Source organism: Eurytemora carolleeae, unplaced genomic scaffold (assembly GCF_000591075.1).
Source record: "Eurytemora carolleeae unplaced genomic scaffold, Eaff_2.0 scaffold1183, whole genome shotgun sequence".
Classification (NCBI taxonomy): Eukaryota; Metazoa; Arthropoda; class Copepoda; order Calanoida; family Temoridae; genus Eurytemora; species Eurytemora carolleeae.
In genome coordinates this window covers 59,434-75,370 of record NW_019397078.1, presented here as the reverse complement: position 1 = coordinate 75,370, position 15,937 = coordinate 59,434, and the positions used below count along the sequence as shown (strand labels likewise).

The following is a 15,937-nucleotide window of genomic DNA, read 5'->3' as shown; positions in this document are numbered from 1 at the left end:
GAAAATATAGTGGAAAATATTCTCAAGGTATTTACTTTATATCATTTACATGTGTATTGTGTATTCAGTCTTGAAATTGAACCTAATTCTTGTAGGAAATAGAAATAACGAAAATTCCTTTAATCATAATAACTTTTTTAGTCGTTTTAAAAGTAAATGTAGACCATGATTCTGGGATTTTATAAAAATAGGTCTGTTTGTTGATGATACATTTGTTTTAATTTCACTTCAAGAAACGTAATCAATATTATATCATATCTGTTCGGTTCCAATGTAGTAAACCTATCGTGTAAGAATTTCCATACACGGTTCAGGAGAAAAATTTCCAATATTGTTCACTTCCTAGCGTTTAAGAATGCTTATTTTTACACAATACACAGTCAACATGCTAAATTTAAATATAGCATCAACTTAAAAAACAACAAGCAAATGCATTATAAATTAGTAAACAAACAAATTAACTAATCACATCCATGCATTATTTACAAATAAAGAACTAAATTTTACTTTTAAAAGGGGTTTTAACATTTTAATATTGTAAACCTAACAAAATAAAAAAGTAATAGTCAGGACAAGAGCATAAGTGAAATATAAAAACTTTTTTACAACCCTTCATGACGTCAATTATTTCAACTTGATAAGTCGTATTTCACAAAAATTTTTAATAATCAAATTTCTTGGGTATTTGATCATGGAACCTCACAATTATGATATAACATTAATCTTATGAGGAAAAAAAGTAATAATAGAATTCTTAAACTCGATGAAATAATCTTGGTTATTTCATCTCGTTTAAAAATTTCCATTATTACATTTATTTCCTGAAACGTGAATTTAAATTGTAAAAATAAAATGTTTTCATGGCGAACAGACAAACACTAATAAGTCTGAATTGTTTAATATTATACTGTACAAGTGTACAGGGCCTAAAGAGCTACTGTATTATTTTCAAACCAATGTTTTATTTGGGGTTTTGTGCGAATTTTAAATTGTAAAAATAAAATGTTTTCATGGCGAACAGACAAACACTAATAAGTCTGAATTGTTTAATATTATACTGTACAAGTGTACAGGGCCTAAAGAGCTACTGTATTATTTTCAATCTTGGCAAATGCTTTCGCAGTAGTTTGTCTTCAAACGGTCCAAATATTATACTGTACAAGTGTACAGGGCCTAAAGAGCTACTGTATTATTTTCAAACCAATGTTTTATTTGGGGTTTTGTGCGAATTTTAAATTGTAAAAATAAAATGTTTTCATGGCGAACAGACAAACACTAATAAGTCTGAATTGTTTAATATTATACTGTACAAGTGTACAGGGCCTAAAGAGCTACTGTATTATTTTCAATCTTGGCAAATGCTTTCGCAGTAGTTTGTCTTCAAACGGTCCAAATATTATACTGTACAAGTGTACAGGGCCTAAAGAGCTACTGTATTATTTTCAAACCAATGTTTTATTTGGGGTTTTGTGCGAATTAATCTATCAATTAGTTCAAGATAATTTTACTAATATTTTTCAGCGTTCTTCAAGAGGAGACAGAGCAGAAGACGCCCTTCCCTCTATAAAAGATGGAACTGAAGATGTCCCTCCCACTAAAAAGAAAAGTATTATAGAGCAGAATCACAGTCTTCTTGAACCCACCGTAAAAGTCTGGGTTGAGGAATTGGACTTAAAAACTGAACCACTAAATGAAGACCCTGAAGAGTCTCAGTACCAGACGATCTACAATGAGAACCCTATTGAGGTAGACGAGACAAAGATAAATCCCGAAGATAATAATACAAGCTTTCAAGAAACTTCTGCCTTCGTCAGTTTGAAGAAAGTTCAAGATATTCCAGAAGAGGTTGAACAAGCGCATCAAAAGAAGAAGAAGAATAAAAAGTACAAAGAAGAATCCTGGGATATGTCTGACATTTTTGTTACTCCTGAGAAAAAGAAGAAAATGAAGAGTGAAAGACCAGGTATGGATCAAATTTTGTCAGATATTGTCACTCCTGAGAAAAAGAAGAAGAAAAAGAAGAGTGAAAGACCAGATATGGATCAAATTTTTTCAGATATTATCACTCCTGAGAAAAAGAAGAAAATGAAGAGTGAAAGACCAGATATGGATCAAATTTGTCACTCCTGAGAAAAAGAAGAAGAAAAAGAAGAGTGAAAGACCAGATATGGATCAAATTTTTTCAGATATTATCACTCCTGAGAAAAAGAAGAAAATGAAGAGTGAAAGACCAGATATGGATCAAATTTTATCAGATATTGTCACTCCTGAGAAAAAGAAGAAGAAAAAGAAGAGTGAAAGACCTGATATGGATCAAATTTTGTCAGATATTGTCACTCCTGAGAAGAAGAAGAAGAAAAAGAAGAGTAAAAGACCAGATATGGATCAAATTCTGTCAGATATTGTTGAATCAGAAAAGAAGAGAAAGGCTGATAATGAAGATGAGGTATCCTCAAAGAAAAAGAAGAAGTACGGTAACCATCACGATGTTAACATTCTTGAGCCAGGTAGAGTAGAAAATGAATCTGAACCACAGCAGATTCTGATCAACAATCTCCTGTCATCCATCTCAGAAAGTGTATCTAGCCCGAAGAAGAAAAAGAAGGAAAGTAGACGTCAGGATGAAAACATGATCGAAAAATCTGACGTTGAAGAGACCAGCTTGAAAAACAAGGAAGAAGAACTTTCATCCAGTCAAGTAAAAAAGAAGAAGGAGAAGAAGAAACACAAGAAAAATGAAGATTAAAAAATATTCACGATTTCAGTTTAAAACAAATGTTCAGATATCCCAAATAATAGTAATTTTCAAAGTTACCTTGTTAATAAATGCTTGTTATTTTTTTTTAAATATAAGTTTACAGTTTTATACAATAGCGAAATGTTTTCTAGCATAAAAGTAACATTCCTCTTCATGAATTTAGTCATCTTCTTTTCCATTTTCTTCATCAACATCTTCTTTACCATTTTCTTCATCAACATCTTCTGTTTCTCCAATTTCTTCTTCACCATCTTCTTCTTTGCCGTTTTCTTCTTCACCAACTTTTCCTTCTCCATCTTCTTCGCCATTTTCTTTTTCACCATCTTCTTTATTTCTGTCTTTTTCTTCACCCTCGCCTTCCTCGTCGTTTTCATTTTCTTCTTTTTCTTTTATATTTTTTCCCTTCTCCTTTTGTTCTCCTAAGATTAATTTTATAATCTTTTTATTCTTGTCAGCAATTTCTTTCTTGATGGATTTTTCTGTGCCATCATATTTTCCTGAAATAATTGTTTCTATTAAAGTGCTCAATCCTTCCCTCAGTAGGTACCTGCCTTTAAAAATGATTTTGATATTTTAATTTTTGGTATCATCTATAGCGAGGAAAAGGAAATTAAAAACGAAGAAAAACCTGTTTTCTGAAGAAGTAGTGGAATAATCTTCCCGATTCTCTTTTTTTTCTTCGTTTTTGTTGTGTGCTGTCGAGCTGGGGTTACATAGGTGTACTGCACCTGATCCTGGGAATAAACAGGGTACAAACTATCCTGACTGTAATCATCAGGCGTGTACATGACTTCTGGCTTGTATAAGTCCTCAGGTCTGATCAACTGCCGTTCACTGTACATGTAATCACTGGTGTACTTGTTATTCCAAACTCCAGGATACGCGTATTCATATTCAGAAACATATGGCTGAAAAAAAAACTTAAAACAACAAAACATCTTTATCCAACTCACTTCTAGGCTTGTCAATCGTTTTGATTCGTTTTTCTATTTTTTTAAGGAAAACGATTTTGCAAAGTCTAATAAAGGCAATCTTTAATAGAATTTATTTCTGTGAATTTCTCCATTGTTCTTGATAATGAATAAATGTGGAAGTCACTTTTGCAGAGAAACCACAAATGAAATTAAACAAAAATATACTTTTCATTCCTTCTTTATCAGACAAAGCGTTTAAGGAACAGTTTTAAACCTTTTAATTTACCTTGTTTATCATCTTGTAGTTTGGGTTTGGGAGTATATCTATCATAAACTTTTTTCCCTGAACATATTTAACAAAATCTAATAAACAATTATTTACTTTGGGGTATTTCTTTCCACAAACTTCCCCCCCCCCCCTCCTCCCACTAGTGTTGTTAACAAATTTAAATGGGATGGGGAACTATTTGTTCCCTGGGCAAGAAATATTTGTTCTGTTGCTGACGGGCCCCACTATTCCAGATATTTAAGAGAATACTTATTTCATTTTTTAGGATAAGGTTCGATTATGAGAGTTGATATCTATCTAATGAAAGGTTTGATCTTCAGAGTAAACAGAGATCATAATTTAAAACATTATTATACACATTATTCCTGCCTTTCATGCAACTTTAAACCATAAAATTATCGAAATTTGCTCATTTTTAAACATTTTGTTTATTAACCATTAGAAAATTAATTGGGTTTCTTTCCTGAACGCAATATTAATTAACAATGTAAAAGGGACTGTGAGCTTCATTACAAGTGACTTTCCTAATTGGCATGTCATATTAACAACGATACCCTTTAAACCTTTGTTTGATGAAGGATTTCGTATATATCCCTATTTATACAGCGGAAAAATAAGTGCCCCAAAAATGGCAGACGCTGAACTCCAACCTTCGAGTGTGCGAGGTGGGGAAGACTTCACTGCCGCGCTTAATTAAAAGCATGATTAAGGGGGGGATGACATTTGTAGATCGAGATTGAATCCTAGCCGCAGCGCTCGGCCCAGAAAGTGTCATAACTTAACCTAACCCGTGGCCGCAGCGCTCGGCCCAGAAAGTGTCTTAACCTAACCTTACCCTAAATAAAAGAAAGTGTCATAACTTAACCTAAGCTGTGGCCGCAGCTCTCGGCCCCTTAGCCTGTCCTAGCCGCAGCGCTCGGGCCAGAAAGTGTCCTAACCTAACCCTAAATAAATACTATTTTAATTGAAAATTGTTAAAAAAAGTGGTCATGTACAAAAGTAAAATCTGCAGTGAAGTCTTCCCCACCTCGCATACTCGAAGGTTGGAGTTCAGCATTCAATCTTCAGCTAAATAAATCGCTGTCCGCACAAAGGTTTATAGGGTACTGGTGTGAATTGGACATGGCTCTCTATAATTGGAAGGTAACTTACAGTACATAAAGAATGTTTCCAGCTTTTTTTGTAACATTGCATTTCCTTTCTATAAGATTGTTTTGTTAAACCTAGTAAAATCACTTTCCTTCAAAACAGAGCAATATCTATTTAGAGGATTAATAACAACTATCTTACCTGCTCCTCATGCGACTGTATTTTGTTTATATATTCGGCAGCAATAGATAACAGATCCTTGCTCTTTTCACCTAAGCCATCATTATTGTTTCATAATCTTGATTTTTCAATTCTACAATCTACATTCTACACATAATATATTGGTTAAAATTTTACTCCAATAAAACACAACTTACTTTTCTCCTTCTTGATGTTAGATGTGCTTTCATCATCAAAATAATCTAACTCTTCCAGTGCATCATGTTCCTCTTCATACAATTCGTTCTTGTCTAATTCATAGTCAGAACTTTCCTCTCCTAAACCATCTTCTGAACCTTCTTCATCACTTGAACCCTCTTCATCACTTGAACCCTCTACATCTTCTTCCTCAGCTGAATCCTCTTCATCTCCTGTACCATCTTCATTTTCTAAACTGTCTTTCTTTTCTGTACCCTCATCATCATCACCACCATCTATATCTTCATTGTCATCCTTGTCTTCATTGTTTTCATCATCATCATCATCATCTTCCTCCTCGTCATAATCATCTTCCTCCTCGTCATCATCATCTTCCTCCATGTCATCTTCCTCCTCGTCATCTTCCTCCTCGTCATCTTCCTCCTCGTCATCTTCCTCCTCAACATCCTCCTCCTCAACATCCTCCTCCTCACCATCCACTGCATCTTCATCCTCATCACTGTCCTCATCTTCATAATCAGCATCAGCGTCAGTGTCTTCATCATCTTCATCGTCTTCATACTCATCGCTATCATATTCATCATCATAGTCACCATATATTTCTTCCGTAGTACTAACAACTTCATAAATACTTTTTTGAAAATTCACCAGAAGAAACTCTTTAGTTTATCTTTAAATCTTAAAATTAAGTAAAAAAAGTATTCTTTATTCCTCTTGTTATGCTCTTTTCATACATCTGAAAAATTGTAAAATTATCTTATTGAACGACTTCATTCAATGTTTCACTTCTTATTTACCTACCGGTGTAGTCAACTGGTAGTCGATAATTGTGGATTCATTTGCAATATCACTAAAATTAGCATCAATTTGAAAAAGCTGAAAATTGTCAACTTTTATAGTCTAAAAGAATTTTATCCCTGTAAATGTCTAAACTAAAAATGATAAAATACAGCCTTTTGAATTAGAAAGTTTGAATATTTTTCATTTTTGATACTGTCCTCCAGTCTGTAAACACTCTTGTACTGTTGCCGGGGTCTACATAAGTTTCATCATAACGTGAAGTTACGTTTGGCGGTGGGGCTGCTGTTACTGAAAGAATTTTAGTTTTACAATGTTAATTGAGGTTTGTACTTAATGAACTTACTGCTAAGCAAGAAATCAGGAATTTCATAATTCTCATCAAAGTCATCATCATCATCATCCCCAAAAAGGATATCAAAATTGTCTTCATGAACATTATTAGTTTCAGAGTTATCTTCATTTGTTGCAGAAGTTCCATTTTTAGCTGCTACATCATCAGTTCCCTGTGTAGCATTTGCTTTATCTGCTTTATCAGTTAATGTTGTTGAGCTATTTGTGTTTTTATTTGCTTCAGTTGAATTCACATTTTGTATGCTTGACTCTGTAACAGTTGTATTTCCAGACTTATCATCTGATTTTACACTCTCAGCTTCTTCAATAACATTTTCAGCCTTATCAGTAGTTTCAGTTGATTGCTGAGTTGTATTTTCTATTTTCTGACTCTCTGGTACTTCAGTTATGTTTTTTGTATCTTGAATTTCAGTTGTAACTGTTGTTTTTGCTGTTTGGTCATTTGTTGCATAAGTTTGGTTTGTTAAAAAAAGTTCTGCTAAAATATCCCTTGCTGTAGCATTACCTGCTAATGCTATTTTTTTTTTATCATATTCTTTGTTAAGTTCTTCTTTGTCCTCTTTTACTTCTTCATCAGGATCTGTTTCTTCTTCATTAACATCTAATGCTTGTTTTTTATTATCTGATTCTTTTTCATTGGCATGTGATTCTTCTTTATTGCTATCTGATTCTGTTTCATTGTCATCTGATTTCTTTTCATTGTCATCTGATTCTTCATCAGCAGCTGATTCTTTTTTATTAGCATCTGCTTCTTCTTTCTTAGCATCTATTTCTTCTTTCTTAGCACCTGTTTCCTCTTCCTTGGCATCTGTTTCTTCTTCCTTGGCATCTGATTCTTCTTTATTACCATCCAATTCTGCTTCATCAGGAGCTGAGCCTTCTTTCTTAGCATCTGCTTCTTCTTTCTTATGATCTGTTTCTTCTTCCTTGACATCTGATTCTTCTTTATTGGCATTTGATTCTTCTTTTTCGCCATCTAATTCTGCTTCATTTTCATTTGATATCTCTTCATTAGCAGTTGATTCTTCTTTATTAGCATCTGCTTCTCCTTTCTTAGCATCTGTTTCTTCTTCTTTAGTATCTGATCCTACCCTGTTTCCATCTGTTTTTTTCTCATTTGCATCTGATTTCTCATCCTTGCCATCAGATTTCTTATTATTGCCATCTAAATCTTCCTTTTTGTCATTTGATTTATTTTCATTTGCATATTCAGCATTTGATTCTTTTTTATCAGCATTTAAATTGTCTTCTTCAGCATCTAATTCTTCTTCATTGTCATCATTTGATTCTTCTTCATTGTCATCATTTGATTCTTCTTCTTCAGCATTTGATTCTTCTTCATCAGCATTTGATTCTTCTTCATCAGCATTTGATTCTTCTTCATCAGCATCTGTTTCTTCTTCATCAGCATCTGTTTCTTCTTCATCAGCATTTGATTCTTCTTCATCAGCATCTGATTCTTCTTCATCAGCATCTGATTCTTCTTTATCAGCATCTGATTCTTCTTCATCATCTGACAATTTTTTAGCATATCCTCTTTGTACTTTGTCAGTGGTTTCTTTTTTTGTATCAGCTGATTCATTGATAGTTTTTTTCGTGGTGATTTCAGTTTCTGAAAAAAAAAATAGAATTGAGTAACTGTAGTTGTCAATTTGTTTGATATTATCAGACATTTTTATAATAATACAAGTAATGTGAATGTTGTGTAAAAATTAACTCTTGAAAATATTATTTACCTCTCTTAATTCTTTTGAGTTGCCCAAAGTTGTCTAGCACAGCTGCATAGTTGCTGTTCTTAGATGTAAGCCCTGTTTTCCGATCTGTAACGGGGATGAAAATGTGTATTTAAGTAATACGGTTCAAATCATGCCAATAGAAGAGAATCTTGGCTTTTTTCCAAATCAAAATGCCTGCTTACTAGTAATACTAGGAATAAGTTAAGATTTGTCCAATTTTTTTTATAAAAGCCTACCCACATTGAACCTTTGCCAAACATAAATATTTTTTTTTTTTTTTTTTTTAAAGACTTTACTCAGTTTATAATCTTAAAATGAATGTACGAGCTGCAAGGTGTAAGTAAATATTTTCCAAAATAAAAAGGAGTAGTTTCTGGCTTTCTTCCAACTGTTCCAACTCATCTGAAATAAGTTCAGCAATTATTATATGATAAAGTCTACAAGCATTCATATTTTTCATTTTTTGGAAAATACTTACTTAAAGTGCAATGCAACTTTTATGCTCTCTTTGCTTCTTTGTATTTGTTTAATTTTTATGTTTGGCCCTTCCTTCAAAGAGTTTGTGAAGTCATGACTATGACCTATTTTTAAAATCATGGCATTTAACTAAATACATATTGTTACGCTAGGATTTTTTAGAATATAACGAATTATAAAAGGCAATAAATACTCAAAAAAAGTGGCTGAAAATTCTAGTAGTGAGCATTTGTTTATGTTAACTGATAGGGAAAATAATATTACACATTTAGATGTTCCCTAAAACATTTTCAGAAGTAGTTTGACTGGAAGACTTTCTGAAAAAAGGGAATCAGAAATACTAGAAAGTAGAAAGTTAAGGCAAAACAATACAAGAGAAATATTTTGAGAATTTATTATTTAATAATCTTAGCAGTATTTACTTTATTTTAAAGAAGATAGTTAAAATTTGTGCTTTGGTGTCTTTTGCTCTAGAACGTTCTCTGTTATCATTTTGGTCAGAATCATAACCTTTGGGGTTTTTTGATTTCTTCTCATGGTTGTTTGGTTCTATTGGTTTTGTAGTTATTGTCTCATTTTCTTTGCTTGTTGTATTTTGATTTTTAATTCCTTCATTTCCTGTTTCAGTTGTGTTTCTATTTATTTCAGTTGTTAATTTATTACTATTAATTGCTGTTGCCTCTGTTGTTTCCTTGTTATTTGATTTCACATTTGGAAAACCTGGTTTCTCGTATGTTTTTGTTGTTTTGGTAGTTTGTTTATTATTGGTAGATTTTTTAGTGCTTTCCTTATAATTGGCAGCTGATGTTGTTGCATTCCTTTGAGCAAGACCTTCAATTGTTGAGTTACTTTCTTCACCTTGATTTTTATTCAAATGGGTGTCAGTGCTGTTAGTATCAATGTTATTATTTACTTCAGTTATTGTGTCAGTTTTCTCATTGTATATTGTAATGGTAGATTTGTCCGTGGTTACTGTTATGATTGTAGAACCTTCTGTTGTTGAGTTAATCTTCTCAGCATCATTGTTATCCCTGTTGGTTTCAGTGCTGTAAGCTGCAATGCTGTCAGTTATGTTTTCCTCTTTTGTTGCATCATCAATATTTTCAGTAACTTGTTTATTGTTTGTTTCAGCTTCCGTTTTAGAAGCAGTGTTATTGTTATCAGTTGTATTGTTAGATTTTTCAGTGCTTTCAAAAGTGTTGTTCAGATATGTTTTTACTTTCCTAATTGCAGAACTAGCTGTTGTTGAGTTAGTTTCCTCTGAATAATTTTTATCCAGCTGGGTTTCAGTGCTGTCACCAATAACCTTTCCATCTGTAGTTACCTTTATATTTTCTTTGTTGGTTGTTTCTTCATCATTGTTTTCAGTACTTGTTGTTTTTACAGTTTTCTTATTAACATTTGAATTGGTAGATTTTTCAGTGCTTTCATAAGTACTGGTCAACAATGTTGTTACATTTTTGATTGCAGAAACGTCTGTTGTTAAGCCAGTTATCTTATCATCCATATTGGTTTCAGTGCTGTTAGCATCAATGCTGTCAGTTATGTTTGCCTTTTTTGTTGTCTTCTCATTTGCTAATTTGGTTGTGTTTTCATTATTATTTGCAGTACCTTGTTTCTCAGTTGTTCTATTTTTAACTACAGAGCTTTTAGTTGTTAATTTAGTTTCCTCAGCATTTGTTTCAGTTCCTGTTGTTGTGGCAGTAGTATTGGTTAATTTTTCACTGGTTTCATCGGTATTGTTAATAGTTGATGTCTTTTTAATTGCAGAACCTTCTGATGTTTCATCTATTTCAACAGAATTATTTGTGTTTGTAGTAGTTTCAGCGCTGTTAACATCGGAAGTGCTTTCATCTGTTAAAACTTTTTCAGTTGCAGTTTCATTGTTTTGAGTCAGAGATTTGTTGTTTGCTGATTTCTCACTCCTGTTATCTACTGTTGCCTCAGTTGTGTCATCAACTTTCTGATATCTTCTCATTTCCTCGAGAAAAGCTTGTAATTCATCATCTGCATCAGTTTTTCCATCATTAACTTCATCTGTTGATTTTTTAGTGCTTTCATCATTACTTTCAGCAGACTGAGATTTGGTTGTCTCTTTGATTTCGATATCTTTCCTCTTATGATCTTTTTTAGTTCCCTGGGTAGTTTCGTCTTCACTTGTTTCAGCTGAGTCTTCAACAACAGGCTTATCTTTGTAATCTGAAATCTTGAAGTTCTCTTCAGGAGGTGGTTCTTCTATCTGACTGGAATCATTATCCTCAGAACCTGTGTTACTACCAAAATCATGTTCCTCCTGACTGTTGTTAATGTTAATGATAGCTTTGTCAAAAGCATTGGTGTAAATTTAATTGTTCACACAATACATTCATTAGCTTAAGAGAGGTTAACATAGGATATTAATAAAAACAGAAAATAAAATCAGATGATTATCTAAGTATTAAAATTTAATGATTATTTAAATTTGGGTGAAATCCACTGGCTCCCGTTTCATATGATTTAAGAGACATTTAAGGTTTACAGCCAAAGGAATTAAGCCTGAAGATTGGTGGTGTTTCATTTTCATAGCCCCCTTGGTGTCTAACTTTCTGAAGAGGAAAACAATTGTAAACTTCTTCTACTTTAAGATTTATTAGTTATTACCCTATATAGTATTCTTCTGGGAGCACGTCGTCTGCATATTCAGTATCTTCGGTATAATCTTCCTCCGAATCAATTGATTAGAGATAAGCAAATAATTGTATCAAAATGCCCCAAAATTTTACCAAATTTTTGAAAATATTTTGATTTTATCATTTGATTCCCTACTTCTTTCTGAAAGTATAAAAAGTAAATTTTAGGATAAAAATAAAATAAATTTTCCATAGTTACATCTTGAGGTCTGCAAGTTCCATGATGCAAGGTGATAATCAGCAAAAAGAGCACTAAACACAACAGTAAATGAAAAGGGCATGAAGATGTATTCCAATAATTTGTTTATAACATTGGATGTAAAATGGAGTAAAGAAAGAGGTTAAAAGAACTGTTGTTGAAATTTCCAATTATTCTTCTGTCATGCCCGATCCTCAAGATGTTGCAAGAAATGCGCAAGCAAATTTGATAGAGAAACCAAAATTGGAAAAATTCAATTTTCAAGGTAAAATCTTGGATATTTTTTTAATTCTCTCAGGCCACTCCATTAACAGAGCTTCACTTAAAATAACGTCTACGTAGCGAGTCCCAATTAATATTTACCTGAACAGCAGTTTCTCCAGGGCATCCTGGGGTTGCTAGTCACACTCCTCTTAATATCTGACTGATTAAAAAGGAATTGTTTACACAATTTTAGTTACTTTAGATAATGCTGCCTAAATGGACTGTACTCAAATTTTGTGATGGCAATGTCCGATTCACAACGATACCCTGAAATGCTTTCTCCGGTTAAGGAAAATTGATACATCAATGTTTTTCTATTGCAGGAAATCGTGTAGAAATCATCTCAATTAAAAACTTTCAATCCCAGAAAAAGATCGGATAAAGATTGAAGTGTACTTCTGTGAATGGGGCTCTGCCATCAGAATCCCCGAACTAAAAGTACTCAATGCCTGAAGGAACTGTTAAGGTAAGATGTAAGAGGGAGTGGGGAAGAAATGTTGACGTTGATCGCGACCAATACCAGCTCTATCTGATGTCCCTGTCTCGACAAATTGATATAAAACTGTGTCAAAAATGTACGCAAACTCAAATACATAATTTGGTCGACAGAGCCACGTGACCATATACTGTTATACCTTTCATACTGGTTTCGTAACACTTATATCAATTTCTCGAGACAGGGACATCAGAAAGAACTAATTTTGATCGCAATCCACTTATCAAATTTTATACCACCTTTCATTTTACCTTAACAGTACCTTTATCTTAATAAGCTTCTATATATGAATTTGGCTTGTTTGTCTGGTTGTAACCAGTAAATGTGAAAATGAAAGGTCGAAACTAAAAGGTTTTGCAAGGAGAAAAAATGTTAACATTTAGGATTTTGAATATCCAACAGAAATCCGCGAAATTTTGTGTGTACAGGAGTAAACTTAGATACGACTTAAAAATCAACAAACACAAGTTAAAATTGTAATTAAAAAAGAGGCGCGAAACGCCATAAAAGCTTTGTTATATAAAAAAGAGCTGGAAAAGTTCATGTTTAGTAAGTTAGTTTTATTCTGCTCAAACTCATTATCAAAAATGGGTTGTTAACTTCATATTCATTCAGCCCATTTTGAAGTTCCCAGCTCATAGAAGTCAGTTCAATTGGCAGATTTCATGTACAATTTGTAAACAATTCCCTTAAATTACAAAATGATTATCATGATTTATAATATATTAATCTTCTAATATGAATAAAAAATGTTGTTCCTGGAGGGAAATATTGGAACTGGATCAAGTTTCATACGTTCACTCTTCATGATTTATTGATTCTTTGAGGGTTAAACATTACTAGGATTTGTAATATGTATTCATATGTAATGTAGAAACTTGACATTCTCAGCTGACCTCAAATTTCGGAGATTTTTGAGTTACAATTTGAGAATTTTCTTCAACAATAAAATACAAAAACTAGCACCTGCAGAATCCTGCAGTTTTAGTTTTGAGTAAAATTTTGCTCGAAGGGTCTTTGTTAAGTTCATATGTCCGTGCATAGGTCAGATCAGTGTCGTTTTTTTCAAAATTCTACTTTTTTCCATTTTTGTCAATTTCACATGGTTGATATATTTGAAATAATTCTTTAGATACTTGAGGATCAAGAAAAAATTTGCGAAACATTTTTCTTTCCAAATCAAATTTAAAGCATGTTAAAATATAATATTTCTAAAAATCCCCTTATTTTCCACCAAGATTGCATGGATGCTAAGAAAGGACAAATTAGATAAAATAAATTCACAATTTTTGTATTTTAGTTCTAGTTTAACTGCTTTATCAAGATTATCATTTAAGATTCACATTTTTTATTTTATTAATTTTTTAAGGTATCCGTGAGTAAAAAAACTAATTTTTTTTAGGGTTTAGGAAAAACACCATACATATTTTTTATATTCAAGAATTTATTGCTTAATTTTTACCATGAAGAATGCTTGTATCAATACTCAATAGTAATAAAACCTGACAGTAGGACGACAAATTGAATGTCGTCTTTAATCTTTGAAAAATCTGGCATTTATGTGTAAATTTAATCTTAGAATTTAAATTCTAGAGTTAATAATCGCAAAATACATCTAGTCTTGGCATTTTGAAAATGGGGTCTGCCTTTTTTGTGCTTTCAATATTACCGAAGATAAGACAAATTTCGTTCAGATTTCGACAATTTTGGTTTCATTTTATAAAAGTGAAATTTGAACGAAATTCTTCTTATCTCCCGTAATATTGACAACACTAAAAAGGCAAACCACATTTTAGAATTGTCAGGACTAGAAGAATTTCGGGGTTATTGTTTCAATAATCATACACGTGAAAGTAGGTTGACGACTTTCAAGTCGTTTCGTGGAACACCCTGTATACTCCCAGTAATTGTTAATTATCTAAAAATTTGAGAAGAAGACGACATTTAAGAGGAAATATTTTGTTGTCTTTTTTTATACTAAATATGCAAAAAGCTTTTTTTTTTGGTATGGAACAATTTTCATTTAATCCCGCCTCTTTTAAAAATGATAATAAATAATAAAAATAATTTGTTATTTTTTCCAAAGGAATGTCATTTACTCTCAGACAAATTAGAATCAATGGAAATTTAAACCCCCGAGGGATTCAATGATAAACCCAGAGAGTAAATGATACATTTAATTATTTTATATATTTAATTTTAATTCCTTTCCCGACGGATAACATAACTCTTAAACATTAACATTAATATTAACTCTTAAAAATATTTGTCGAGAAATTTTTAAGATTAAGATTAAAATACCTATTTTGCACCCAACAGTATATCCATGAAATATTATTCTATTGCTAAATAATTCCTTGATTTATATTCAATATTTAATATAAGCCAGTCCAATACACATATGTTACATTTTTTTTAGCTTTTCACCCATCCTCTGTTCTTGCTTTAGTATAACTTGTTCCAGCATGGTGATACAGCATTATATTCTGATACAACTTCTTTTTAGGAACTTAGACTCTTATTAAATCAAGCAAATCAATTTTGGTTCACACATCGTGATCAAAATTGAAAATAATTTTTTGTTCTTCATCATATATGGAAAATTTTGTTATGGAAGTGTGAAATGATATATTAAGTAATCATCAAGATATGATACAGTGTTAAACTAGCTGTATTCTAAAGCACTATTTAGAGATTCTGGTTCAGCCATATGACGTTTATTGGATAATAATAGTTTAGACAAAAAAGATAAGCCAAGTATTATATATTTATGCATATATTATTATATATGGGATAGATTATATATATATATATATATATATATTTTCTTGAAATAAGTTCAGAACATTTTCTATTGTTTATTTAAATTAGTTTATTGCTGGACACTTTGTTTCATGTTGGAAATTCTTCAGCAGTATGATTGCGGATTTAAAAGAATATAAATGCGCATTTTAACAAAATTAAATGAGTTTAAAATACTCCCGGAAACACTATGAAGGATTCCAACTTGAACTGCTTGGGCATCCTGTTTAATGCCTTTTTGCTTGTCCCACATTACCAAGAAAATATTAATTTCTATCTAACTAGTAAAAAGCTACAATTCATTGCATTATGTTTTCTCCTTCAATCTTTCCATCTTTACCCAGGGAGAGAATGAAATTTAAAGACCATCCCATAAAGTTGTCGCCCCCAATATATATATACTTCCTGAAGAGCCTGGCGTTGCTCGTGGTAAATTTTTTTTTTGAAAATTTTAGAAATTTTTTTTTTTAACTTTTGTTCAGCCTATAACGCCACCCATGAGTGTCCACAAAAAAAATTCAGCCCAATCGGTCCAGTCGTTTGACCGGCTATATGCAACCAATATATATATATGAATGTCTTGTTTTTATTATATATAGATATATATATATATATACTGTAGATTTAGACGGGCAATATCTATATTGTAGATTTAAAAATGACAATTTGATAGGCTCCTAAAGTTTCCAACTGGAGCCTAGTAAATAGTAAAAG

The 15,937-nt window shown here is 32.0% G+C and overlaps 2 protein-coding genes across 7 annotated transcripts; one reads left to right on the top strand and one right to left on the bottom strand.

Moving 5' to 3' along the window:
- The first annotated feature begins 8 nt into the window (after positions 1-8).
- On the top strand, positions 9-2,848 carry LOC111711666 (protein MNN4). The gene is made up of 3 exons (XM_023486063.1): positions 9-27; positions 1,522-2,035; positions 2,166-2,848. Exons 2-3 carry the CDS (start codon positions 1,906-1,908, stop codon positions 2,744-2,746), a joined length of 711 nt encoding a protein of 236 aa, XP_023341831.1. The 5' UTR covers positions 9-27; positions 1,522-1,905; the 3' UTR covers positions 2,747-2,848.
- On the bottom strand, positions 2,812-13,208 carry LOC111711665 (glutamic acid-rich protein). 6 transcript variants are annotated; one of them, XM_023486056.1, is made up of 18 exons: positions 13,110-13,203; positions 12,025-12,085; positions 11,662-11,714; positions 11,599-11,604; positions 11,434-11,495; positions 11,329-11,378; positions 9,216-11,058; positions 9,073-9,110; positions 8,317-8,400; positions 6,573-8,192; positions 6,427-6,517; positions 6,230-6,278; positions 6,140-6,164; positions 5,428-6,048; positions 5,252-5,322; positions 3,959-4,015; positions 3,387-3,666; positions 2,812-3,255 (listed from the first exon to the last, which is right to left on the bottom strand). In XM_023486056.1, the coding sequence occupies exons 2-18, from the start codon at positions 12,047-12,049 to the stop codon at positions 2,918-2,920; spliced, it is 5,313 nt and encodes a 1,770-aa protein (XP_023341824.1). In that variant the 5' UTR covers positions 12,050-12,085; positions 13,110-13,203; the 3' UTR covers positions 2,812-2,917. The 6 variants fall into 6 exon arrangements, with proteins under 6 accessions (XP_023341824.1, XP_023341825.1, XP_023341826.1 ...); XM_023486057.1 differs by lacking the exon at positions 3,959-4,015 and having other exon boundaries at positions 13,110-13,204; XM_023486058.1 differs by lacking the exon at positions 13,110-13,203 and having other exon boundaries at positions 11,434-11,491; positions 12,025-12,058.
- Positions 13,209-15,937: the final 2,729 nt, after the last annotated feature.